The sequence below is a fragment of the Cyprinodon tularosa genome, unplaced genomic scaffold (genome assembly GCF_016077235.1).
Source record: "Cyprinodon tularosa strain WSP-4 unplaced genomic scaffold, ASM1607723v1 ctg821, whole genome shotgun sequence".
NCBI lineage: Eukaryota > Metazoa > Chordata > Actinopteri > Cyprinodontiformes > Cyprinodontidae > Cyprinodon > Cyprinodon tularosa.
The window spans coordinates 478,764-502,751 of NW_024039587.1; the positions used below are offsets into that span (position 1 = coordinate 478,764).

At 37.6% G+C, this 23,988-nt stretch overlaps 1 protein-coding gene across 4 annotated transcripts in view; it reads right to left on the bottom strand.

Moving 5' to 3' along the window:
• Window positions 1-23,988, bottom strand: part of znf800a (zinc finger protein 800a) — a 37,192-nt gene that overhangs the window by 1,918 nt on the left and 11,286 nt on the right. For 2 of the 4 annotated variants that reach the window (XM_038272286.1, XM_038272288.1), the window contains exons 2-11: window positions 20,150-20,254; window positions 17,025-17,346; window positions 15,115-15,210; window positions 11,872-12,015; window positions 8,073-8,253; window positions 7,754-7,931; window positions 7,493-7,655; window positions 6,964-7,328; window positions 5,131-6,264; window positions 1,774-1,883 (exon numbers count right to left, since the gene is read on the bottom strand). In XM_038272286.1, coding sequence (XP_038128214.1) covers window positions 1,782-1,883; window positions 5,131-6,264; window positions 6,964-7,328; window positions 7,493-7,655; window positions 7,754-7,931; window positions 8,073-8,253; window positions 11,872-12,015; window positions 15,115-15,210; window positions 17,025-17,346; window positions 20,150-20,206 — 2,742 coding nt within the window. In that variant the 5' untranslated portion in view covers window positions 20,207-20,254 and the 3' untranslated portion in view covers window positions 1,774-1,781. Of the gene's footprint in view, window positions 1-1,773; window positions 1,884-5,130; window positions 6,265-6,963; window positions 7,329-7,492; window positions 7,656-7,753; window positions 7,932-8,072; window positions 8,254-11,871; window positions 12,016-15,114; window positions 15,211-17,024; window positions 17,347-20,149; window positions 20,261-23,988 lie in introns of all 4 variants that reach the window. The other 2 variants (XM_038272287.1, XM_038272289.1) reach the window with 2 other exon arrangements.

Here is a 23,988-nt window from a genome sequence, read left to right on the forward strand (position 1 = left end):
TTTACAGCTGCAAGTCTTTGAGGCTCTAGAAAGTCTGAAAGATTTGCAAATTATTGTTGGATAGGCCAAGGTTAGTCAGATAAGATCTAGAACGTTTGAACAGAAATGTCTAGTCTTGTCACAGATTTCTAGCTAACTTTAAACTTTGACATGAACTTTAAGAATTAATATCCATTGGTCTAAACCAGCCCTGCCGCTGGAAGGTGAAATGTCAATACTGTTAGTATAACCTAAACTGGGCTGGACGATAATTCAATAACAATATATATCGATTGATCGCAGAAGGTCTATAAAAGTTTTATCATGTAGGTTGTTCCTACAGTCATCGCTTCCCACCAACCAATGGCAACCACTGACCCAGGCACGAAGTCACAAAGCGCCCCCTCTCAAACCACAACACGGAGCACATGCTGATGTCGCAGCAGGAGAAGCGGATGAAATTGTACCAAAAAAGGGTTTTAGTAGTTCGCCAGCTTGGCAATATTTCGGTTATAGCAAGCCAGACAGAAACCAAACCACAGTTATTTGTAAAATTTGCAGGGAAGTGGTAAAAACGACTGCTAACAAAACCAACTTGTTTTATCATCTAAGCCGTTCACACCCGATGGAGAACGAGCTGTGCCGGCCCCAGCGTGGTTCCACGTTATCGGGGGAATCTTCAGGAACTTCTTCCAACACAAAGCAGGCTAAACAGGGCTTCCATCTTTGTGATAAATATAAAAACAATTGTCCAAGTGGTACCTTACTCATGCAGTAACATGCTTCATAGTGATATGATGCTGACATTGCTGACATTGTCTGCAATTGAAAACCTGGCTTCAGAACGCTGCTCGCCACTCTTGATCCGTGATACGAAGTTCTGGGCTGCAAGTTTTTCTCTCACTCAGCACTCGGTAATTTGTATAAAGAGTGCAGTGGAATCAGTGCAGAAGGATGCAATCTGTGTCTTACTTCGCCACAACATCGGACCTCTGGTTAAGTCACACATCCGAGCCCTACCTCAGCCTCTCAATTTACAACAGAGAATGGAACCTGAGAAGTAAGTGTCTAAATCTTTAAGATAATTATCAATCAATATTCCTTTTTAAGTTCGATATGCTTATTTTCTACATCTTCCAGCCCTTAACTTAACTCTCATTTAAACCTCTCTAAAACCTTATCTGATTGGTTCTAACTCCTCTGAGAATTCACAGAACTGCTGCATTCATACAATACTTAAATCAGACACAGGTAAATCTTTTTTTTAATTGTTACTATTTTGAAGGAAACTGGTTGCACACATTTTTCAGGGGGTATCAGAATTAATACTTTAGACATATGCACCACATTCAACTGCTGTTTTCCATAAAGTCTAAACAAATAAACTAACCTTAAATTATAATCTGAAAACATAAGAAAAAAATATAACCTTGATTTCAAAAATTCAAAACCAGAACAAAAATATTTTGAGCAAGCAGATATGAATACACAGGTTAAAATATAGAAGGAAACAGCTGTTCAGAGTGCTGAGTAGTGGTTTCTCTAACTCTACCTAAGGAATTGATCCTCTGCTTGGACAGAAACAACCCCTAGTTTTACAAACACAAAAGCATAAAACTTGTGGTAAGCAACCTCCTAACAGGCAGACTTTGCTGAGGTATACGACATTTCAGCCTGACTTGGTGGATTCTGACTGCACCTGATCAGTGAGGCAGGGGGAAGAAACCACAACTAATCCAGAGAAATGGACATAAAGAAGAAGAATCTTCAGAAAGGTAAGCACTGTATTCTTACACTGTGTTTCACCAAACCAGAGATTTGGAGCGGGTGCTGACGCCTTTCCTCCTGCTGGCTGCTCCCACTGATGCGTTTCGATGGCTCCGCTTGTGCGACTCCAAGTACAACTAGATTTAAAAATGAGGAAAAAATTGATTAACAAAGTATTCATTCTGATACTGTGAGACACGGAACAGTTCAAGATCAGCTTATTTTCCATCATTTCTTGACATTTTAACCAGTAACCACTACAAAATAATGTAGTTCTATAAACTGGCAGAAGTTGGATTAAACCACTGTGATTCTCACAGGAAGGACTGCGAACCAAGTAAGCTAGCCTCTTTATTCTCAGTTGCAAGCAGGGAAATCAAACGCAACATAAGTGGCCGTACATCTGTAAAGCATCAAACTTGACCAGAGCACAGCTTAGTGAAATGTTCTCAACTTATGGAACCAAATATAACAAAGTAATGCTGGACTTTTACTCTGCAAGTCTCCAATTTAGGGGTAGGGGTCTCAGTTATTAAGCTGTGTTGGATTTATACTAAATGAGTGCATATAGACATGTTGAATGTAATTGTTTACTTCCGGAAGTTTTGCGAATGCGCACAACACTAGAGGGCAAAAAAATGCGTTTTACTAGCCGAACAGTCGCGCTGCTATATTTCTGTTAACAATATGAAACCAGGGGATGTCAGTATTACTAATTAAGATCATCTTTCTGCAGAGAAACACAAAAGGTACACAGCAAAGGTAACTGTATTTAGCATAAATCCTCCAGACCGGTTTGAAATGGATGACGATCTGATGATTTAAAGCCCCTGGAACTCTCTATCACCCTTACTCAGAAACACGGACTCGCTTCTCCATTTAAAATCATAACTCAAAAACTCATCTGTTTAAAATTGCCCATTCTCTTTAATATGAATTTCCCTGTCCCAGCCTTTCTATTTTTTAATGGTTTTATTCTGTGTTTTGACTTTGTTTCTGTCATTCTGTTTTTATCTTTTGTACGGTGACCTTGAGTGTCCAGAAAGGCACATTTGAAATAAAATGTATTATTAGTCCTCAAAATTGGCCGCTTTTTCAATATGGGGATAATTATCTCATTAACACACCAGGACTTTATACAGCAGAGGCAATGAAGGCATACAAGTCATTAGAAGGATGTGAATTCTTTGTGTCTGGACATGTGATCCAAATATTTTATCACAACGATGAACACAGTGTGCTTCTAGAAGTGTCACAGAAGATTTTTTTATATTTCTATTTTTAAAAAAACAAAGCGGCGTGTGTATGACGTCATCTGTGTGCGCCGGCTACCGTTCATTCTTCCTGTCCGCTGAACTGCTGCTAGTTTTACTTACATGCCTGGAAGATGTCTAGTGCTACTACCACAGATGATCTCACTTTAGAAATGGAATTGAACGACTCAGATTAGCTAGCCGAATGAATAGAAGCGGTAGAGCGTAAAAAAAACTCCCGCCCAGGGCGCGGATGACGGCATACACGCGCCGCTTTGTTTTTAAAAGATATAACTATAAAAAATATAACCGCGGATGTCTGGGGGACAGTGATTCGCCTACATGTTATGAATGCTGGCGTATCATAAAGAATAATATAGGAACTGTTTACTTTGTGCCTTCAAGTCGTTTGCTCATAGGAAGACGTTACCTGGATATAGCCTAACGGAATATCTTCAGAATAGCTCCTAATGACACAAAACTCATATGGGTGAGTAGAACATGATGTAATAACGTAAAATCAAGGGCCACATGTAAAAAAAAAACTGATTTCTCCTTTAAACGTGATGCTGTTCTCTGCAGTTCCATCTTAAGTTAACATTTTGTTAAACTTAAATGTCTCTCCGCCTCGAAAACTGGGTCGTGTTGTTGTGAGCCTGACACCAACGAGTGTAATACCCTCATTATTTACTACTATAAAAAGTCTTTAGCATAGTCATTATCGATAGAGTGTAACTAGGCAGGTGTATTTAAATGATAATTGAATGTTTACAGTAATCCGTAAACATTCAGTTGATTCGATTGAGATGCCACTCCCCTGGGATCAACAGAGAGGGGAAGGTCAGGCGAGGATGTCAGCTGTCTTATGAACTTTTTTTACTTGTGTGAAAGGTTAGCTCAGCAGTCCAAGCATAGTTTTGAGGTTTTCAGATTCTATGAAGACATTCTACAGTTTAAGTTTCTCAAAAAGGGAAATTCATTGTGAGATGAATCATGATACAATCTGTCCTCAGCTCCCCGATGTCACCATCTGTGTCTCCAAAGTGAGTCTGATGGGTCAGAGTTGGCGTACGGGGCCACACATTATAAAACCAAAACAGTTTATAAAAATCGCTTGTGTGGAAGTCTACATACAAAAGTTTCAGGCTCTGTTTTCTGCATACATAAGCTCAATAAATTGGACCCCCGATCCTTATAGATGGGAAGTTTTACTAGAAGTTTCTCAGAAATCGTTGTTCTTCCGCTCGCCAAAAGGGCTGAGTTGAGTTGCTAATGGGGTTAAAAATGGATCAGTTTCCAGATCATGTCCAGAAACGTTTAGCATTTTAATCCCTGATCTTCTTTATTATCACTGTTGCCTTCTGCCTCGATGCTCCGTCATGCTGAAAAACGTATTGCTCATTACAGTGTTGCTTCTAGTTTGTTGGACAAATTGGCCCCTGTAGGTTTTCTGATCCCTTTCATTATTTAGGGGGGGAATTTAAGGCGCACTGTGATAGAGCACACACTGACAAAAAAAAAAAAACACCAACAAATTGGAGGTATTACTTTACCTCAATCCTCTTATTAAATCTCAGGACTTCCTGCAGAGCAGTTCTCTATCTTAATGTTTTATTTAGGATAAACTGCCATCTCTGATGCCCCCGTTCGTGCTACAAGTATCCCTCTGTGTATCCCATCTAACTGCTGCCAATCCAGAGCAAGCTTTGCCCTGGTGGAACCCAGCAGAGATAGTCTTGGCACTTGCTGGGCTTTCTGGCTAATGCAAAACTTGCCTCCAACTCTCAAAACTCCTTTCTAAGTCCTTAAATGGTCAACAAATGTCTTGATTGGATGCAGCAAAACCTGTAACTTGTTAAGCCTTTTTAGAGCAGAGAACAATGACGCCAGGCACGCCTCCCCTATTGTAGTAACTTTTCTGCTGCCCTAATTGAATTAGAAAGACAGAATGATGTCAGATGCTACCCTGAATATATTCAAATTTTTTTGTCTTGTCCCTTTTCTGCAGTAATGAAACAGTTTCGTTACATTTAATCACCATATTTTTTACAATAACAAAGCAAAGATCTTATCCATGTAAATTTCTGTCATCTCCTCTTTTAAAAAGTTTCTCATTCATTAAAATCCCTACCTTCTTAGCAAAGGCCCGCCCACACTGGTCGCAAGCATGAAGAGAGAAATTCTTTGTCACTCTAACTTCAGTTGAGGACGTGACAAAGCTGCTCTCTGACTGGACGTCGTGTCGTCGGGTGTGTGGGGCTTGGTTGCTGGATGGGGTTGAGGTATTACGTGAGTGTGAGTGTTTCTCACTGCGCCGGGTCAGAGGGGGGCTGAGGGGGCGGGGCTGCTGGACCGTCTGTTGTCTGTCCTGCTTGCGAGTGACTGGTGGGGAAGGAGTGAATACCGAGGATAAAAGCTCCTGCTGCTTCCTGGTGACGGGGATGGGAGGCGGGGCGGAGGTGGAGGCAGAGGTGGCAGTTGATACAGCTGTGGAAGCTTCTTGTTTCCGGGTGATCGGAGGTGATGGTGAGGAGGATGAGGACGACGAAGATGATGACGAACCGTGACGTCCGTTCATCTCCTCTTTCCCGCTGCCTGTCCTCTTGTTTGTGCTGTTCAGGACCGCCTCCGCCAGCCGCTTCACGGCTCTGCTCTCCAGTTTGGGCATGATCTTCGCCAGGTACGCAGACGACTTCTTGTGGACAACCGTCACGTGACGCAGGACGTCACGTTTGCGGCGTGACTCGTAGCGACATAGAGGGCAGCGGTAGAACTTAATAAAGATGTCATTGCCGTCTGTGTGCAGTTCGATGTGCTTTGTTAAATTCTGACGCGAGCTGAACTGTCTTTTGCACAGTTTACAAAAGAGCTGCTTAAAGTCAAAACCCACCGAGAGTTTGTTTATTTTAGCAGCCATGTTCGTGCTGCACACATTGCCCCCGCGGGACGAGGGTGAAGACAGAGATGGGGGTATCTTGGGGCTGGAAGGGGCTTCCTCGTCCTTTAATTTTAGAGAAGTTTGTTGAACGCCTTTAGCTGTCCCGTTGTTGTCAGCAGGAGATGGAGCAGGGCTGCTGTCGACGTCATCGTCTTCATCAGAGGGCTCCACTGCTTCCTGCTTCACTTTAACGTTGTTGCTGACATTTGTGTTAGTGCTGCTGTTAGGAGTGGTTGCAGCAGAAACAGACGATGCAGGAGTACCAGTAGACTTCCCTTTGACACTGTAGATCTTGTGAACTATGCGCATGTGTCTCTTCAACATAAGCTGGAAACATATAAAGAACCAACAATCAGAAAATCTCTTTAGAAAGAACATTAATATTCATAGCGCTTTGACTTTTAATAATTGATGCATTTCATGCAATGTCACATCTCATAACCACACAGATTAGCACATCGGTATGAAGTAGAAAGTAAATTATTTCAAAATGTATCTTTATATCAAAATCTATTTTTCAAAAAATGCAAAGAGTTAATTTAGAACACCCCATCCCAAACTGATCCACGGCTGAGGAAGCATGATGCTGCGGCGATGCACCTCAACAGAGAAGCTGGAAAAATATGTGCTTGGGGTAACAAAAGACTTGAGAGTGGGGTTGACTTTCAACTATCAATTTATTCAATTGCTGAACTATCAGACATAAACTGAATTAAAGAGTTGAAAACTGATTTAAACAGTTGTGTTTCATCCAGTCTCATTGAGACGAGACATGTTGCATCAAAGAATAAGAAACAGATACAAGACTTTTTAGTTTGTTACAAATTCTGAAAACAATGGATTAAATATCCTACTTAATGTAATTATATTGCATTTTTTCCAATAAAATATGTGTATTGAGGTTGCAAAATAAGAAAAAAATAGATTCTATTAATATTGAAAGGAACTGTCAACACTTTCATAACAAAGTTCCAATTGATAGGCAGAGAAACCTAGTCTTTTGACTCAGGTATTGGTTAAACTGACCTGTGAGCTGTAGTTCCTCTTGCATTGGGTGCATCGACATGAGGCCGAGTTCACCTGCGAGGCGGCCTGGGTCTGACTCTGAGGTTTTCCTTGGGTTTGATTTGAGGTGGTGCTTTTAGAGTTCACTTGGGTGGGCTTGGAGCTGTGGCCACGTGTCGGGGAGGAATTGTTGCTCTTCCTAGGAGGAGTGACTTCCAGTGAGAAGGGCTGGCCTGGCCTCGAGGCGATGCTAGGTGTGATGTTGTCCCTCCGTAGACCCCGGTGCACCTCATCAAAGTGCCTCCGAACGTTGGCCTTGGTGGCAAAGCTTTTCAGGCACACTGGGCAGGATTTTCCAGTCGGTGTGCTCAGAGTCCTTGGTCGGCCTTTAACAGCAGGAAATGTATATCTATTAAACAGCTAATTTACTTTCTGGAACAATAAATGGCACATAGATTTCTTCAAAAGATAAAAGGTAAGATAAAATGTTGCTCTCTGTTTAAAAAAACAACCCATATCCTCAGTTGGATTTTACAGTGTATATTCTTACCTTTTACCATGGAGAGCAGGCTTGTAGGAACTGTGCGTGTCTCAGTGAACTTCCGCAGCTCCTCGAGTTTAGTCTGGTGCATTTTGCGGCAGTGACGCCTGATACTCCGACGGGAATTAAAGTCTTGGCCACAGAGACAACAGGAAATGGTCACATCTTCCACCTGCAGGGTTGTGAAAAAATAATGTTTTGTACCAAAAACAAACAGACTTGACAGAAAACAACTATAGAGAGAATCACTAAACCAACTTCATAACCTACCCCACTATTGGAGCCATCGTCTTCAGGCTTCGGCTGCTCCTCTTTAGCCTCTTCCTCAGCATCCCATTTCTTCGGCCCTGGGCTGTTGTGGCTGTCGCCTCCACTCGGTTGCCCGATCGGATTGTTTTCCGAAACCTCTGTTGTTTCTCCTTCCCAACCTACAGGACTCTCTCTGGCACTGTGATGAACAACAACACATGTTTACAAAAAAAACAAAAGCAAAACAAAATCACTAAGTTAATTTATTCTGCGGGTAAATATAGAGTATCTGGCTTAACCACAACTATAACTGCAGGTTTCTTATTCTAACAGGACTTGCCTGGTTGTGTGTGATGGGTATCTTGCAAGCTCCTCCTCTGTGGTGAGGTACTGGAAAACCGCCTTGTTGGTGGTCTGAATGGGCTCAAGACGGACCACATATTCCGGTCTGTCAACTCTGGGATATATAGCATCCAGTAAATCTTTCATGGCTACACTCTGTCTGTCGTCACCAGGAGAGCCTGTTGGAGAAAATCCTCCATTAGACCAAAATGGGAACAGCTATAACTAATAGGTTTGTTAGATGCTGATGCATAACATAACATGTTAAATAAGAATGTCAACAATATGATTTTCAAAGTTAATGTCGTTGGTGGATTGTCCTGTTTTAACAACTTTATTAATAATGTCCACATCCAATCACAGAGTGAAGAAGAAAGTCTCTCCCCAGCTTTGAATAAGAGGGGATATTGCATACTTCTTATAAAGCAAGCTTATTTTCCAAAAAAAAGTAAGGAAAACATCTGATGCAAATTCACTGGTTCATATTGGTTTCCTCCTCTGAATTTGGATTGCTTTGATTTTCTTTCCCCCTACAATGGACCTAAATAAATCGCATTTTGAAAAGTTGCCATCTCTTTGGTTCTAAAACCAAATCACAGTTTAAAGATTTATGTAATCCTGTACATTAAAGATATTTAAAGTTGCCTAATTTAACTTATGAATATGATCCTTTTGTGTTCTTTTTTATGTTAAAACCTAGTTTTTCAGTCATTGCTTTATTTGAGACATGGAACACATAAAACCTGACCTTTGTGAAGCTTTTAGGCTTTAGAAAAGTTAATGTTGGTTCTTGTTTAAATATCAATGACTTCATTAACAGTTCTTCCAAGTCACCTGACCGAATACAGGAGGAAGATAAACTCAGGCATTAATGGGTGACTTCAAGAAGGATCTTCTCACACTTGGTAAAAGGCAAGCCTTCAGTAAGTGTTTAGGAAATTATTTAAATTGTACTTATAGATGTGTGATCGCCATTTTCCCTCAGAATCCCACTTAAATCACTTAAATTTCCTGCATAAGTATCAACACCTATCAGAGCTACTTAGTCTTTTTTTTTTTTTCGAATAGAACAGAATGTGAATTTCTCAAAATTCCAGTGTTTTTTTTTTTGTTTGTTTTTTGTTTTTTAAATAGAGAAGTTGAAGAGTTTGGTACAACATCCATTTGCCTAAACCATCAGGACAGAAAACGGGTGCATTGAGCAGAGAAGACAACCATTTACAAAGCGACGGCTAAAAAAGAAAAAGGAGACTGTAAAGATGTGAAGAATATGCACAGCTTAGATAAAACTAAGACAGGTGTTTTTGTCTTTCATACAAATAGTAGAAAAATCAACGCTTCACATTAAACTCAATATAGCATGCCCACTGATACATGGTGGCGGATGCATTATGCTGTGGGGAAGCAGAAAAGCTGTTCAAAGGTAATAGGAGGTTGGATGATTGGACCGGCTCTTTGCCTCCCAACACTGTGATGCAATATTTAAAACATCTATAGATGTGGCGGATTTTGCACAGTGCTGTGTCTGCTCAGCCCACAAAAATGAAGAAATTAACATCCATTTGCCGCGCAAATCTCTGACCCCATAGATGGAGAGCCAAACTGTCTACCTGCAACGGCAAATTATGCAGGAATCAAATGAAGGTTTTAAAGTCTAAACAGACAAGATAAACTCTGCAGGATTGTGCTCTATGCCTACTGGTACATCTCCAGAATATTATGAAAAACGTTTATGTTTTTGTAACTCATTTTAGAAAGTAAAACCTTTACATTAATTTCACATCATGAACTATTTCAAGTCTTTATTTTAAAAAAGTCAGAAATGAAGTCGGAGGAAATTATAATATGACAAAATACCAATAAAAAAGAATGTGTTCTGCTATGCTTAACTGAGCAGGTATCAACTCTACAGAAAAACTATGGAGCATTTTTACAAGGAAGGCCAAAAACACCAGACCCAACAATGCAGGTGACCTGAAGGCTGCTAGCAAATCTATGGCAAGCCAGGAAGGCCACTATTCACATTGAATTATCGCGTTAAGATTGAAATTAACCCACTAAAAAATGCGCATTTTCCTGAAATTTCGCCGCTTTTACCAACAAGCGCCGCCTTTTACGTGCGTCATTTATGACGCACATTTATGACATACGTACCATCATGACGCACGTAAAAGGCGGCGCTTGTTGGTAAAAGACGGCGAAAAAAGCGGCGAAATTTTGGCGGGTTGATTTCAATCTTAACGCGATAATTCAATGCGAATAGTGGCCTTCTTGGCTTGCCATACAAAGCAGCTTTAGCAAAGCCACAGGCTGATCGCCTCCACAACATGCTGCACTGATATCCAACAAAGTACTGAGTGCATGAACTGAATATACTTTTCAGGAGCCTGAAATTTGTTTAAAATCTCCTATTTTAATTGATCTTATGCAACATTCTAATTAATAGATAGAATTTGGCATATAATCTGTAATCCTTATTAATAACAGTTATAGGAACTAAGACTTAGTATATTTTATGGGGAGGGGGATAATAATTATATTGCACTCTCACAACACTGTTTTTTTTTACACATGTACCTGTAAATAAGATGGTAAAAAGGAAACATTTAATACCATTAGCTACTACATTGCGTGTGACCAACTGCAACAAAATGTGCTAATTTTATCTGATAAATACGTTATTGATACGGAGTTCATCTGCAGCGAATTTAATCATTTTGCCATTAAGCTTTATTGATGTGAAAATGTCTGTAAAGTTAAAGAAAAAAAGTGGAAAGGGAAAAGATTCATCTGTCTGGACTGTTACCAGGTTGTGATTAGTGAGGAAAAAGTTGCATTTAGGGAAAGAAACAGTTTGCTGTAACCAAAAAAAAAAAAAAAAAAAAATCCATGCACAGAGTAAGAAAGAAAAGAATGACGGCAATTAGAGTAATTTAATGATTCAATATAAATCCATCCCGCAGATACAAACTCTTGGTTGTAGAAAACTATGCTAGAAAACATCATTACAAGCCCTGGCAGACAATAAGATTAGGATGGATAGTTCATGCAACAGTATTGGTAAGGTGGAGAAACTGAGCAATAAATATTGGCTTCCCTTGTTGAGACTGTTTTCTGTTCCAGGGTATATGGAGATAATGAGAATGTAAAAAAAAAAACCAACAAAGTGAGAAATAAAAGCCTCTCTTCCAGAGGTAAAGTTGGGCTTTGCGTAATAAATATCCAAAAGAGAAGAACTTTTTACTGTTAGTCTGTGAAACTACCAGGACATGAATGGTAATTAGGAAACAGATGGCATGGAAGTGAGTGAGACATCCTTGGAGTGACAGAATAGTTAAGTCCAAGGAGACTATGAGAGAGAGTTTGTGTAAACCATGAGGTCTGGGAAATGCTTTCTAGATGTTTACTTGAACATCTTTAATATGCATCAATGGTCCGATTCATCCTTCACCTCTGACTATTGATTTTCATAATAAACATTCAAGCTTTTTGATGTTTTATTCTTTAGGGTTTTGACAACATAGCTAGAATAACAAATATGAGTTGTTTCAGTGGATATTTTTAATGCTTGAGATCAATTTCGATGTCTCATTTAAAATTAGGTTTACGTTTAGACTTGTTTAACAATCTTTAAATCCTTCTCTTTCTACCTCACGGTTATGCACTACTTCCTATTGATCTGTTACATTAACATTTATGTGATATTCTTTCAAATCTGTAGCTGTAGCGTAATAAATGTTACAAATTTGAGAGGATTTTAAACCTTTGCTCCGTGCTGCATGTGTTGAAAAGCTTACCATCGGATTCAGGCAGCCGTGATAAACAGTAGTACTCCTTGTGTGTGATGAGGTTCGGGAGGCCTCTGAACAGACTGCGACACAGTTTACACTCGAAGATGGTGTCTACCTCCCTCAGAAGCATAGTTCTGAGCTGACTGGTGCCTGCAAGTAAAGGTGAGCAGATGGATTAACTCTAACAGCATTGTTCTGTAACTCATTCCCTCACTTTGAGTACACAAGTATATCAACCATTGGCGTTTTTGATTCTCAAATAGTCTAGATATCTATAACTTTATTAATTATATTTTTCCAGGAAAGGAGCAGGATTTAAACTTATCTTTAACTGGCCATCACAGTGTCTTTAGAGACATGACTAATCAGTTCCAAGGACATTTAGGGCAGGTTAGATCCACCAAATAATCAGAAACTCAAACAAAAAAACACCTATGAGTCTGTAACATTGTTGACCTCTAACTCAAACATCTAAAATTAATTAAGGCTATGCTTTTAAGTATTTAGCCTCAAAATTAGGTCAAACAATACAGAGGTTTTAATATTGATTGTACAGTGCAATAATATTCTTATGCGAACACTTCTGCTTACATTTTTAGATTTCTTTTCCAAACCCAGTGGTCAGGTGGTAAATAATACTTTTTTTTGTATTTATATGAAGCAAAAGAAATCAAACCGTCCTACTTCTAACTAATTTCTATTTCAGGTTCTCTTTGTTTTAAAGTGTTTAATTTGCATAAAAAATAGCTCTTTTCACATTTTTCTATCACAAGCATCGGCTGGCTGATTGAAGAGGTGACTTTAATCAAATCAGACTAAACTTGAGTACTCAGCAAAGTTAAATGTCACATTTCACAGTAGAAAGTGCAGTCGAGTCTGAAAAAAATGTCCCTCAGGGTGTTTAACTGTAAATCTAGATACAGATGGCGTACATAGAAATATACATAGTTTAGCTAAATTGCAAAGTAAAACACTTTATTTTAACCAATAACAGTTTTTCATTTGTTTAGATTATGCTGAGTAGCAGAATGTTTGCCTGCTTTGACTGCAAAGGATAAACAGACTGGACCTATATTACCATCCTGCCTAACAGGAGACTTGTTATCATGCGAACTACTAAATGGGGTCAAGAAAATTAACAGCAACAGTGTGACATATTGCCCCGTTTTAGACACACTTACCTACAGTTACTATGGATATTAATAGAACATTTGACCTTAACACTTAATGCAAATCAAACAATTAGATTTTCTCTACCTGTTTGCTCAGGGTTTCCTCTTAAGTTGGCTATATGGTCTTGATTTGCCTTCTCCACTTAATATTCAGTGATTTGGCCATAAATATGAGCCCATTTTTATGCCACCAGTGAATGGTCACGTGTGCGTATCTCCTCCTGCTTTTCTATTATTGATCACAAATGTTTAGGCTACATTTCTTGGCTACATAGTTTGTGGAAGATTATTTAAAGCCAGGAAATTGGTAAAAAAAAAAAAAAAAGTACTATGAGATTGGCAGCTGTTTGGAATTAAAAGATTTTTAGCAGAAACCACAGGTTCTAGTGAGGATGCTGTTACTTTCAGTTAGCTATTTTTAGTACTGTGAGTGTGTTTTAAAAAGAAGTCTGAGGATGCTGAGTTGTGAGACGCTATTTAAAAGTATGTTCCATTAAATGTTGTTACTTGTCTAAGCTTTATTCAGGCTGCAAGAGGACTTTCAGGAGGTAACAGGAAGGCTAAGCAAGCAACAGCAAAGCGTCTTGATTAAGAAATAATTTAAACTTTGTTAACAGGACAACTAGTTGTCTGCTTTGTAAGATGGTTTGGGGAGAAACAGCTGTCACTGAACATGAAAAAGGAGAAAGGGAAGGTGGTTAACTTCAGGAGAAACGACTCTGGACTGTCCCATGATTGCTGATACTGTCTACAGGAACTATCTTTACTTCCTTTAGAGGCTTGGGTCCTTCAATCTCTGCAACACAATGCTACAGGTCTGTTGTCAGTCTGTTGTGGTGAGTACTGTCTTCTTTGCCTTGGAAGCATGTGGGGCAGGCATCAAAACAAAGACAGAGCCTATTGGTTCTAAGCTTGCCACCTTGGAGGAGGTGATGGAGGACAGGATGCTGGTCAAGGACAACCCCTTCTACAAAACACTGGACAAACTGAAGAGCAGCTTCAGCAACCGATTCATTCAACCCTGCTGCTTTTACAAATTATACAGGAAATCAATCCCCCTCGACTGCAAGCAGACTTTACAATTTTACAAGCTCTGTCAGAGCCACCATAAGAGAAAACTAAAAAGAACAGTGGCACTAAATCTTTACCAAACACCTTCTACATTGTGCATTAATTATTTTTTATGTTTATTGTTATTGCTATTATGATTACTTTTGCATTTATCATTTATGGCTGTTATCATTTATTGCTGTTGTTTACTATACAATTATAAAATTCATATACATATGGTTATTAACAATAAGATAACTATGATTGTATCTGTATCATCATCTCCACCTCAATGACTGCCCCTTTTGTACCCACTTATCTTGTGTTTGAGTGTATTTCATCTTTTCTTACTACGTTATTTTATTTTGAAATTTTATTTGTATTGTTTTCTGGTATTGAATTACAAAAAACAACTACAAAAAATGAGTATAAGTAAAAAATATTTATTTTCCTACTAAAAAGTATTTTTAAATTTGAAATTAATTAACTGCGATGTGGACCTAATTTCCCTCCTGCTAGCCAACAAGCTATCTTGAAGAATGTTGTTTAAACCAGTGGCATGTTAATTGTTAATAAAAGAAATTCAAGTGAATTTTAGAAAACATGTTTATTCTTTTCATCTTTGGTTAAAATATATAAGTGAAATCCTTCTCTACTGTCACTCCTCTAACAAGCATCAGTTAGTTAAGTTAGAAACGATAAGCATATCTTAAGTAAATGTTCTGAAATAAACTAAATCTGAATCTCCTTAAGTGCTGTAAGTAATGCAGGTTAAAAGACCAGCATTACAAAAGTCAGAAAAAAACAAACAAAGCCAAAAATTATGCAGAATAAAAAATAATAAGTAATTGCCATTTAATACAATTATAAGAAAAAGTATTTAAAAAGTAGTAATCCAAAACCTCAGCTACATCCAATCCATAGAACAGCAAAAATAAGGAGAGAAAATTGATGGAAATAATAATAAAAGCTAGAGGAAGAAGTTAATAAAAGGAGTAGGAAGCAACAAGAAAACACAGATGCATACCAGATCGGAAACATTCAATTATCTGCTGAATCCCCGACTTGGAGGTCTGCAGAGGCTGCTGGAGCAGCGGAGGATCACCAGGCTCCACACAGAAACCTAGACAGAGAGAAAGAGAGACTCAGTATTATATCAAAGCCAGACCCTAATTGTATAAGAGCACGACCATCTTTGAAAACTATAGCATCACATGAGAACATCGTATAGCTGCTATGAAACAAGACAAATTGTAGTGTTAAAAGAGCAAACACAGAATGAGATCTGAACAGGACAGTTATTCATTCTGACCTCATTACCTTCTATCACACCAACATGTTTTTCTCAAACACAGACAGACATAAAGGCAAAGCAAGGCATCTTTCTTCTTTTTAAGCTCTGTAGCCCAATAGAGGACAAATGGCGTGCATGAAAAAACCCAGGAAATTCACAAAGGTTACAGACTCTTAGGCATAATGAAAATTTATTGAGAAAAATTTATATATAAAACATTTTCTGTCCCTTTTAATTTTAGATAAACTAGAGAAGTTAGTGGATTATAATCACAACAGAGTAAATGGGCAAGTAGGAACAAACAATCCTGATGAAAAGTGACCATTTGCAATTTAAAATTTAAATCTCCAAAACTAACACTCAAAAAAATGTATAATTGTGATTTTACTTTAACTTAATAATCTAAGTTTCAGCATTTTTGCTTTTTAAACATTTTATACAAAACCAATTTCTACCTGCTCAAAAAAAAAAAAAAGGAATATACTGGAAGCTTTTTTAGAAACTCATTTTCACAGCAATAGTTTCCTTGAGCATCCCATGTGTTTTCAGCCAACATAAGTTTAAGATAGAGGCAGCCTAAGGCATTGCAGCGTCTTAAATCATAAGAGCAATGAGCCGAGTCTTTTAGGTTAATCGATCTCAATAACATGGGTCATGATGTCACCTACGTCTCTAACATGAATAAAAACATTGGAAATGACTGAAATCAATTGTGACCAGTGCACAAAGTAATCTTAAAGGTTTTTACATTCTCCATCTAAAAAAGGAGACATGCAGACACTGCTAATCAGTTTTTAGGTTAATATTTTTTGCCTGATACACCCATGAAGATTTATACAACAGCAGAAAGCTGGGATGAGGCCGGTGCTTCTGAAGTACGTATGACACAGTCAAAAAGGTTAAAAGTGTGTCCGCCTCTATCAGTCGGCCCTCATGACCACTCATCTCATCTCATTCATGATGACAGTGAGTCAAACCGGCATCACTCGATCCATTTCACATGTGCGTCAGCTATGAGGTGAGACACAGGGATAGAAAACTGTGGATACTGAAGCAAGAAACATGATAGAACCGTGGGGGACGACTGAAAAAGGTAATGGGGATTAAAAAAACTAATGCCTGGAAAGGGCTATTGTCTTTATTACCATCCCCCATGCCTCTGCTTCCATGTTGCTATAGTCCCAGCAGCACAGGTCACTGAACCTCTACAACCCCTGACCTCCAGAACTGAATGTGGAGGAAAGCCAAAGATCAACAGCAGTCCTGATTACTGTAAGGGCTAAAAGAGCACACTTAGAAACCAACAAAGCATTAGAACGGACCTTGTTAGATGGTTAAATTCATCTCCAGGTATCATAATTGGAATTTAGACTGCAAAAAAATTTATGAAAAAAATAACTTCGCAAAGGAAGCGTATTTAAATGTTTGGATAACCTGGGCCTACTTGTAATGCACATCATGGTGCTGGAAGCCAAAAACAGCCTCAGTCAATTTCTCAGTGAGAACAAATCATTCAGCTTTATTTTGAGCAGCTATAGTCGGTGCTCTCGCAGTGAAGCAACACGGGGGGGGGTTGACAGACAGCCTTAGCCTGAAGGTGAATTAATCAAAGCGGTAAGAGGTGCAGGATAAAAAGAAAACACCTGTGTTCTGACCATGGCCGTTGGCATCGGTGGGCTGATCATTCTCCTCCGTCTGACAGCTCTGGTCCCTGGTCCCTGTAGGGGTGTTCCTGTGTGGTTCAAGCAGCAGAGGGGGAATGGGCTTCCACAATGGCTTGGCTTGGGCAGCGCTATCGCTCCTTTCCTGGGCCTCCGCTGGACTTTCCTTGTGGTCCCAATTTTCGGACAAGTTTCCCTCTGGAGAAGTATTTTGAATAAGGGTTTGACCTTCTTCCTTGGACCGCTCCTGTGGGGGATCCTGAGTGTCCAAGTTAAGTTCTTCCATATCTGTTTGACCACCACCCTAGAAACCAAGCACAGAAATGAAAAAAAAATAAATAACTACATGTAAACATATATATATATATATATATATATATATACACACTGAAAAAAGAACTAAAATTCCACCAAAAATCAACATAATCAAAGTTATCATTCAAACAATGTGAAGAATTGCTTAATATCAAAGCAATTGTATAAGTATGTCTATCAGCTTCTCACATCTAGGAAGGACTTTTATTTTTTTCGACAGTAGGCTGACAAGAAAGGGGGTATGAGAGAGGGGGAAAGACATGCAGCAAAGGACCTCAATTCTGATTTGAACCCTGGTCGGCCACGTCGAGGACTAAGGCCCCGCATATTGGTCGTGTTTTAAAATAAAACAAAGTTAAACATAGAGAATCTGTTCATTACTGCACCCCATAATATTAAGTTGCCACAGTCATGTTCAATAGTGGGGGATGGAGTTTTTAGACAAAGGAAGGGGAGATGAACACTTCAAAAGGTCAAAATAACAGGACTTTCGGTTTAACTACTTCAGACAGAATTAATAATAAATAGATACTTCTGTGACAGAATAAAACAAAAAAAATAAAATTAAATAAAATGTGGCCAAAAATGTGGTATCTACTTTACAGAGAGTTTTAACCTTAATAAGGCGGCATAAAGAAAGAGCAAAAATGTTTACTTCAATTGTCCCCCCATTCAGGTTTCCTAAACATTTCTATAAAAAAAAAAAAAAAACATTCAATTTACCATAAATCATTTTTTGAAAACGTGAAAGTCCTTGAAAATACTGTCCTCTCTGTGTAATTAGATCAGTTAACTCTGAATAAAAAAGTCAGAATTTAAATATCTTAAAAAGGGTTAGTACTGTGATTTTTAATACATTAATCATGCTTGTAAAGATAAAAAACTGTTACAATTTAAACCATAATTGATCTGTGTACTAGTAGCATGTAAATCATATAAAGAATAAAAATAAATCTGTACGTTTTTCTTTTCATTACTGGCACATTTCCTTATTTCTTAAGAGTCAAACATAAAGGATGCAAAAAGATCTTTTTTTTTTTATCTGCAATAATTGAGTATACTTTAAACATTTTCAGATATTTTTTTTTTTTTTTTATACGTCTAACAAATGCTAGATGGAACTTTTGTACCTTTCCAGTCTTTAGGACTTTTTCCTGATAAATAAATGCCCGTTATTGGTGACATTTTCACTCAGAACATTTAAGTGGCCTTCAAGTTCTCTGAAGATCTGGACTATTTGTGGACCGTTATCTATGGCAATCACGTCCACTCTTCAGCAGATAAGTGACTCCAGTCCAGCTTCTCGGTTCTTCCATGTGTGCTGCTGTGTTTGTTAACCAGACCTTCCTTCTCCTCCAGTCCATAATCTTTTTTTCTTTCCCACAAACCAATTTATTCTCATTTTTGTCCGTCTAGCCAACTGTGTGTGTTTCTGCTGCCCTTGGAGATGGATAAATGAGTTCACATTAAGTGCATTACAGTGCATCACCACAAGACACAAGACCCTTGGGCTCCTGGATCACCCTATAGGTGAAAACAAACACATGCATGACACAGCATGAGACACATAAAGCCAGCCATGAAAACCACACAAAAATACAACAAACCCCCCCCCCCCCCCCCCCCCCCCCCCCCAAAAAACATTTAGTATAAAATTATTACAGAAGAACTAGCTGTGAATTTCTGCATAATTCTTACTAAAATAATACTGAGCAAATAATGAATCATCAACCTCGAGGGTGTGACTTATGCTTTTAAACATGACTAATTTCCCTATGATTTCAGATATGAAGTTCTGATTAACAGCTCAGGTGGGAGTCTGTTCACAGGGCAGCCATTAGTCCATAAATCTGGTCTGTTAAAAGAAAGCAGCGATAAGTTCAATTTGAAGTTTGTTAAAAATTTTCTAATTAGAAGGAACCAAAACTGAATGCTTTACAGACGATGTAGAAAGCTGTCCTACACATCAGGTAGGACTTTATATTAAAGAGCAGTCATTCATAACAATGACCTAGTCAAAGTACAGACATGAATCAAATTGAGAATCTAAGGGAATACTTTAAAACCATCTACAGACTCTAGTTCCCTCTGTCTAAAGAGGAGAGATGTATCAGCCAAGGTATTGGGGGGACTCACTACTGGTGAAAGCCACATTTATCAGGTCTGGCTTGTAAATTGTTCAATAACTCTGAATATGAGCTACCAGATGGATGCATTAGTGAAAGAAGAAAGATTTCTGTTTAAACTTTGTATGCAAACAGAGTGAAGTGGTGGTGTAGAGATTTGTGAAATCCTAATATGAGACTGGGCCCCTTTAATATTGTCAGACACTGAAGAATGAACTAAAATGCACTTGCTAACGTTTGGTCATTAAGTAAGATCACAAATCTTTGTCAACATCCCTAAAATATTTACCAAGCTAAAGAGGTGGAATAAAACCTTTGCTCCATCAATCATCCTGATGCCAATCTGATTTAAGTACTCCGCTCAAGGCAGAGAGACATTATGCCTAAAAGATATCAAGGACTATAGAGAACTTTTATAAAAACATTACATGGCGTTCTACTTACATTTAAAACTGATCGATTGCTTTGGTTACTTCGACTATGACAGTTTTATTTTCCCTATGTTATTGTATGTGTTTCTTAAAACCAATAAAAAAAATCAGGACCAGAATTGTAACCGTTATCACTCAGAGCTGACCAGTTTCATGACTGGATAAACATTTCTCCTTCCTCTGAGACGAGGCGGTCAGACAGAGCAGTAACATAAGAGTGTTTATCTTCCAGTACCTGTCTGCGGAGGCAGTGAGACGTCTTCCTTCCAGATGATTTCGGGGCCTTCGCCATCTTCCCAAGACTGGCCTGGTGTGGGACCCGTCCACTAGCAGCTTACGTCTGAAACTGCAACAACAGTTTACATCAGACCAGTGAAACAGTGAATCAGACACCACTTCAACAGAAGATGTCAAAGCATAGCTTTGTTTTTAGGCTTGTTTTATTCTTTATATTCATAATGTGCAAACTATTAACAAATGCAAATCATACGTGTTAAAGACACTGTATATAACATAACATTAACTTTAGAAAAAAAACCTCCTCGGTTAACTCTGTAAATCATTTTCAACACAATAAATTTCACTGTATTGTTAACAAGACTCAGAAACTGGAACTTAGAGCAGGTTATATAATTATATATCTGGTGACTGTAGAAATTTTTAACACTTGGCCATGCAAATCAGTGACAAAAATCTACGTGAAATCCATTAGTTTTCTGATCAGTAAAAGCCTCATTCATGAGTGCCATTAGGTCATCCAAATACAAATCCTTTGTTGTGTTGAAGTACTCACTGCTTCAAAAAGACTAATTCATTTATCTGAAGTATCACTAAAGTGCTTTGAAAAGTGAATTTTTGAGGAATTAAAAAAGGCATGAAGAGTTTTTCATTGAAAGGAAACAATTTTCTATTGAGAGATATCAATAAGGCTTTCCTTGGATGTCAGTTAATAACGTGAATTATATCAAAGTTACTCAGTTTTATCAATTTTAGAGAGTTAAAATCTGTGGTAGAATCCCAATTCTAACTAGACTGATGCAACCAACCACTTAAGTTGGGAAAAAATGTTTCTTAACATTACAATAAATTATTTTAAATTGATCCAAATCTGAGGTTTTTCTTTCTAAAATATTGAGCTGGATAATACTCTTTAATATTTTAATGGATTTTGCAGATAAAGTTGAAATGTTATCTTATGGTGCACACTACATGCGAAGATGCTAAAAAAAACTTAAAGTAGTCAATCAGTAAAAAGTAAAGGCAAAATTGTGATTTTTATTAATATTTTCTTTGTAGAGGTCAGTAGAAAACTAGTGAAATGATGTTATCGTTTCTGCTGCATTTTTGCAACATATACATTTGTTTGTTTTTGCACTGCTCTTACTTCCACATCAATGTCTTTTGCACCATGTTTTTCTCCCACACCGTTTACATTGAATCAGTTTTGCACTTTATAAAATGGAAATGTTCTTTTTCACTGCTAAGCTCATTCTCTGTCTGAAAGCTGTATAAAACTAATTATGGTTTTGTATACAGTCTGTTGATACAAAGTGACAATAAAGTTCTCTTAGTTTAAAAGGTTACATTTTCAGTCACTTTGGAAAATAGAAAATGTATTTTGCTTTTAGTTCCTAAAATTAAATCATAACCAGCTAGAATAAGCAAAACGCAACCTTTCGGATCCATTGAATAGATGTAACCTACTTAAGGTTTTTCTTCTCTTAAAATCTACTTAAATTCTGTGAATAAAGAAGTAAATGAAACAGATATTCATTAGAGCTCATTTTTTATAAACAAATACATTTTTGTCAAAGCATGAGGAAAAAAAATATTAACCTAACATTTTGCTGTCCTCTAGTGGCCATTATTGATATAATCTGAACTCCTGTGTACCTGTATTGTACCAACTTGCTATTTATACCTGTAGTGGTTTAGAAATAACGCTGTTTTTCTAAAGCCTACTATTTATCAGTAGGAAAGCATTTTCCAAACAATGAAATAATTTCAACCTCAGCACTATTTGTTATTACAATTAGAGCATATCCTTTTCTGCAACTCTTTGCAGCTTAACAAGCATTTTAGTGAAAGTGACTCTAATAGCATTCAAATAAAAACAAACAAATGTATACTTTAGGAAAAAGCAGATTTATGATGTTTGGATGTAATTTTCTGTAACTTCCAGTCAGGCAGGAAAATAGAATGAACACAACTTCTTGTCACAGAACTACACGTCTAAAAGAAATTGATAAAAGAAAAATGCTGATTTTCTATTATTGATGCTAGAGTGTTAAAAATAAAGTAATATATAAATTAAGTGCTAGAAAATAGCTATTAAACTGAAAAGAAATACTGAGAAAATCAAAGAGAAATTGTTTTAGGTTTAAACATTTGCAGTCAATATCTAAAGTTAAGCTAGATAAAAAGCTTCTCTCTGTGAAATCAATGCCTGACATTCCCCCTCTTTATGACACCTGCAGTTTCCTGATAGTCCAGCAGAGGGCAACAAATGTACCCATTAAATGTTTTGGTATTTCCAAACTTTTTTCTGTCCTGAACAGTAAGAGCTTGTGATTACAGGACAGCAAGCAGTTTGAGACATTCACAGTATTAACTCTAACGAGACAACTGTAACAGAAAATACTGAAATTTATGAAAGGATCGACAAAAGAAAACAACAGTAACAAAACCTCTGTGTACATTTACAAGCACAGGGTCATACAGGAAAGTATGCAACAGGAAATTAAACCGAATAGTTCCCATAGTAACAGTTGTTTAAACTATCATATAGTTACACTACTATGGGACAATAATTCAAGAGCTTTTTTTTGTTTAAAGGGAGTTAAATCTACTAATAATGCAAAGCAGGTCACTTTAGTTTCACAACTTGTATCTGAAGTGGATTTTTTTATCTAAATATTATCTTTGACAAAAATCAAGATAAAGACATTTATTTTCATTCATGGTCTAGACTGCAGGAAACTTGTGAATCCTTATGTTTGGTGCTGATGATACAGCAAATCACTGCAAGGCAATAAACAGCAGAGGACACTTGAAATGATGGAGCTCTGACTTAACAGCAACTAAGAAAGAAACAAGGAAATGTCACTCTGTCAGAGGTAAAAGAAAAAAAATGTTAGAGACTGCTTGCTGATATTATATATATCAAGCATTCTATATGCATAAATCTACAGTATGCGGTGGTGCATGTAAAGAACAAATTCTATCAAAAAAAAGAAAAACAAAGATGCAACAGGTGAAGTATGCGATCACCTCAACTGTGCTAGAAAAAGAACCTAGTTGAAGTTATTGAAACATTTCCAAAAGCAATTATAAAACATTTTCAAAGTGCCACATGAAAGTTGAATTCTTTTTATATTTAAAGTTTGATTTAATTTTTTTTAACATGTATACATATTTAGGGTGATAAGAGTGGGTCAGTTTTTCATAGAATTTTCTTTTGTCCAAAAGCGCTTCAAACACCATGTTCTCTTCCATTAAAAAAAAAATAAATGAACACAAGAATACGCATTGTTTTTATCAAATTACAACTAATATTGCCAACTTTCATTCAACTTATTCTGTCTTAGGTCATAATTCTTATTACTGTGGGCTAGAATGTGATTCAGAATCTAGTTGTAACTGTGGAGTGAAAAGCCAGAGAAGACGAAGCACTAATTACAGACTGAATAGTGTAGATCGGTAAGCCAGATCAACACTTAACTTGGAGTTAAATTAGAGCGAGGATAATTGCAAGTGTCACCCTCAAGAGGAACATTTGTGAAGAACTGACATCAATATATCAAACTGCAGATGTGCAGATATTATGTTAACAAAGCAACACAGCAAAGTAGCTATTATAAGAAATAAAGTTCACTGTGAGGACATCTTACTAACCGCCTCAACTTATTCTTTAGCACTGAGCCTGATGTTCTTGTTTAAATCCCATGGCTATGTTTTGTTACTAAAAACCTTTGGGATCTCATTGCTGTAAAGCAGCTCCCTGCTCTCTGAAACAGTAAATTAACTAAATCATAGACATTTTTTTACTTGTACTGACCTCTCAAAGGACAATAC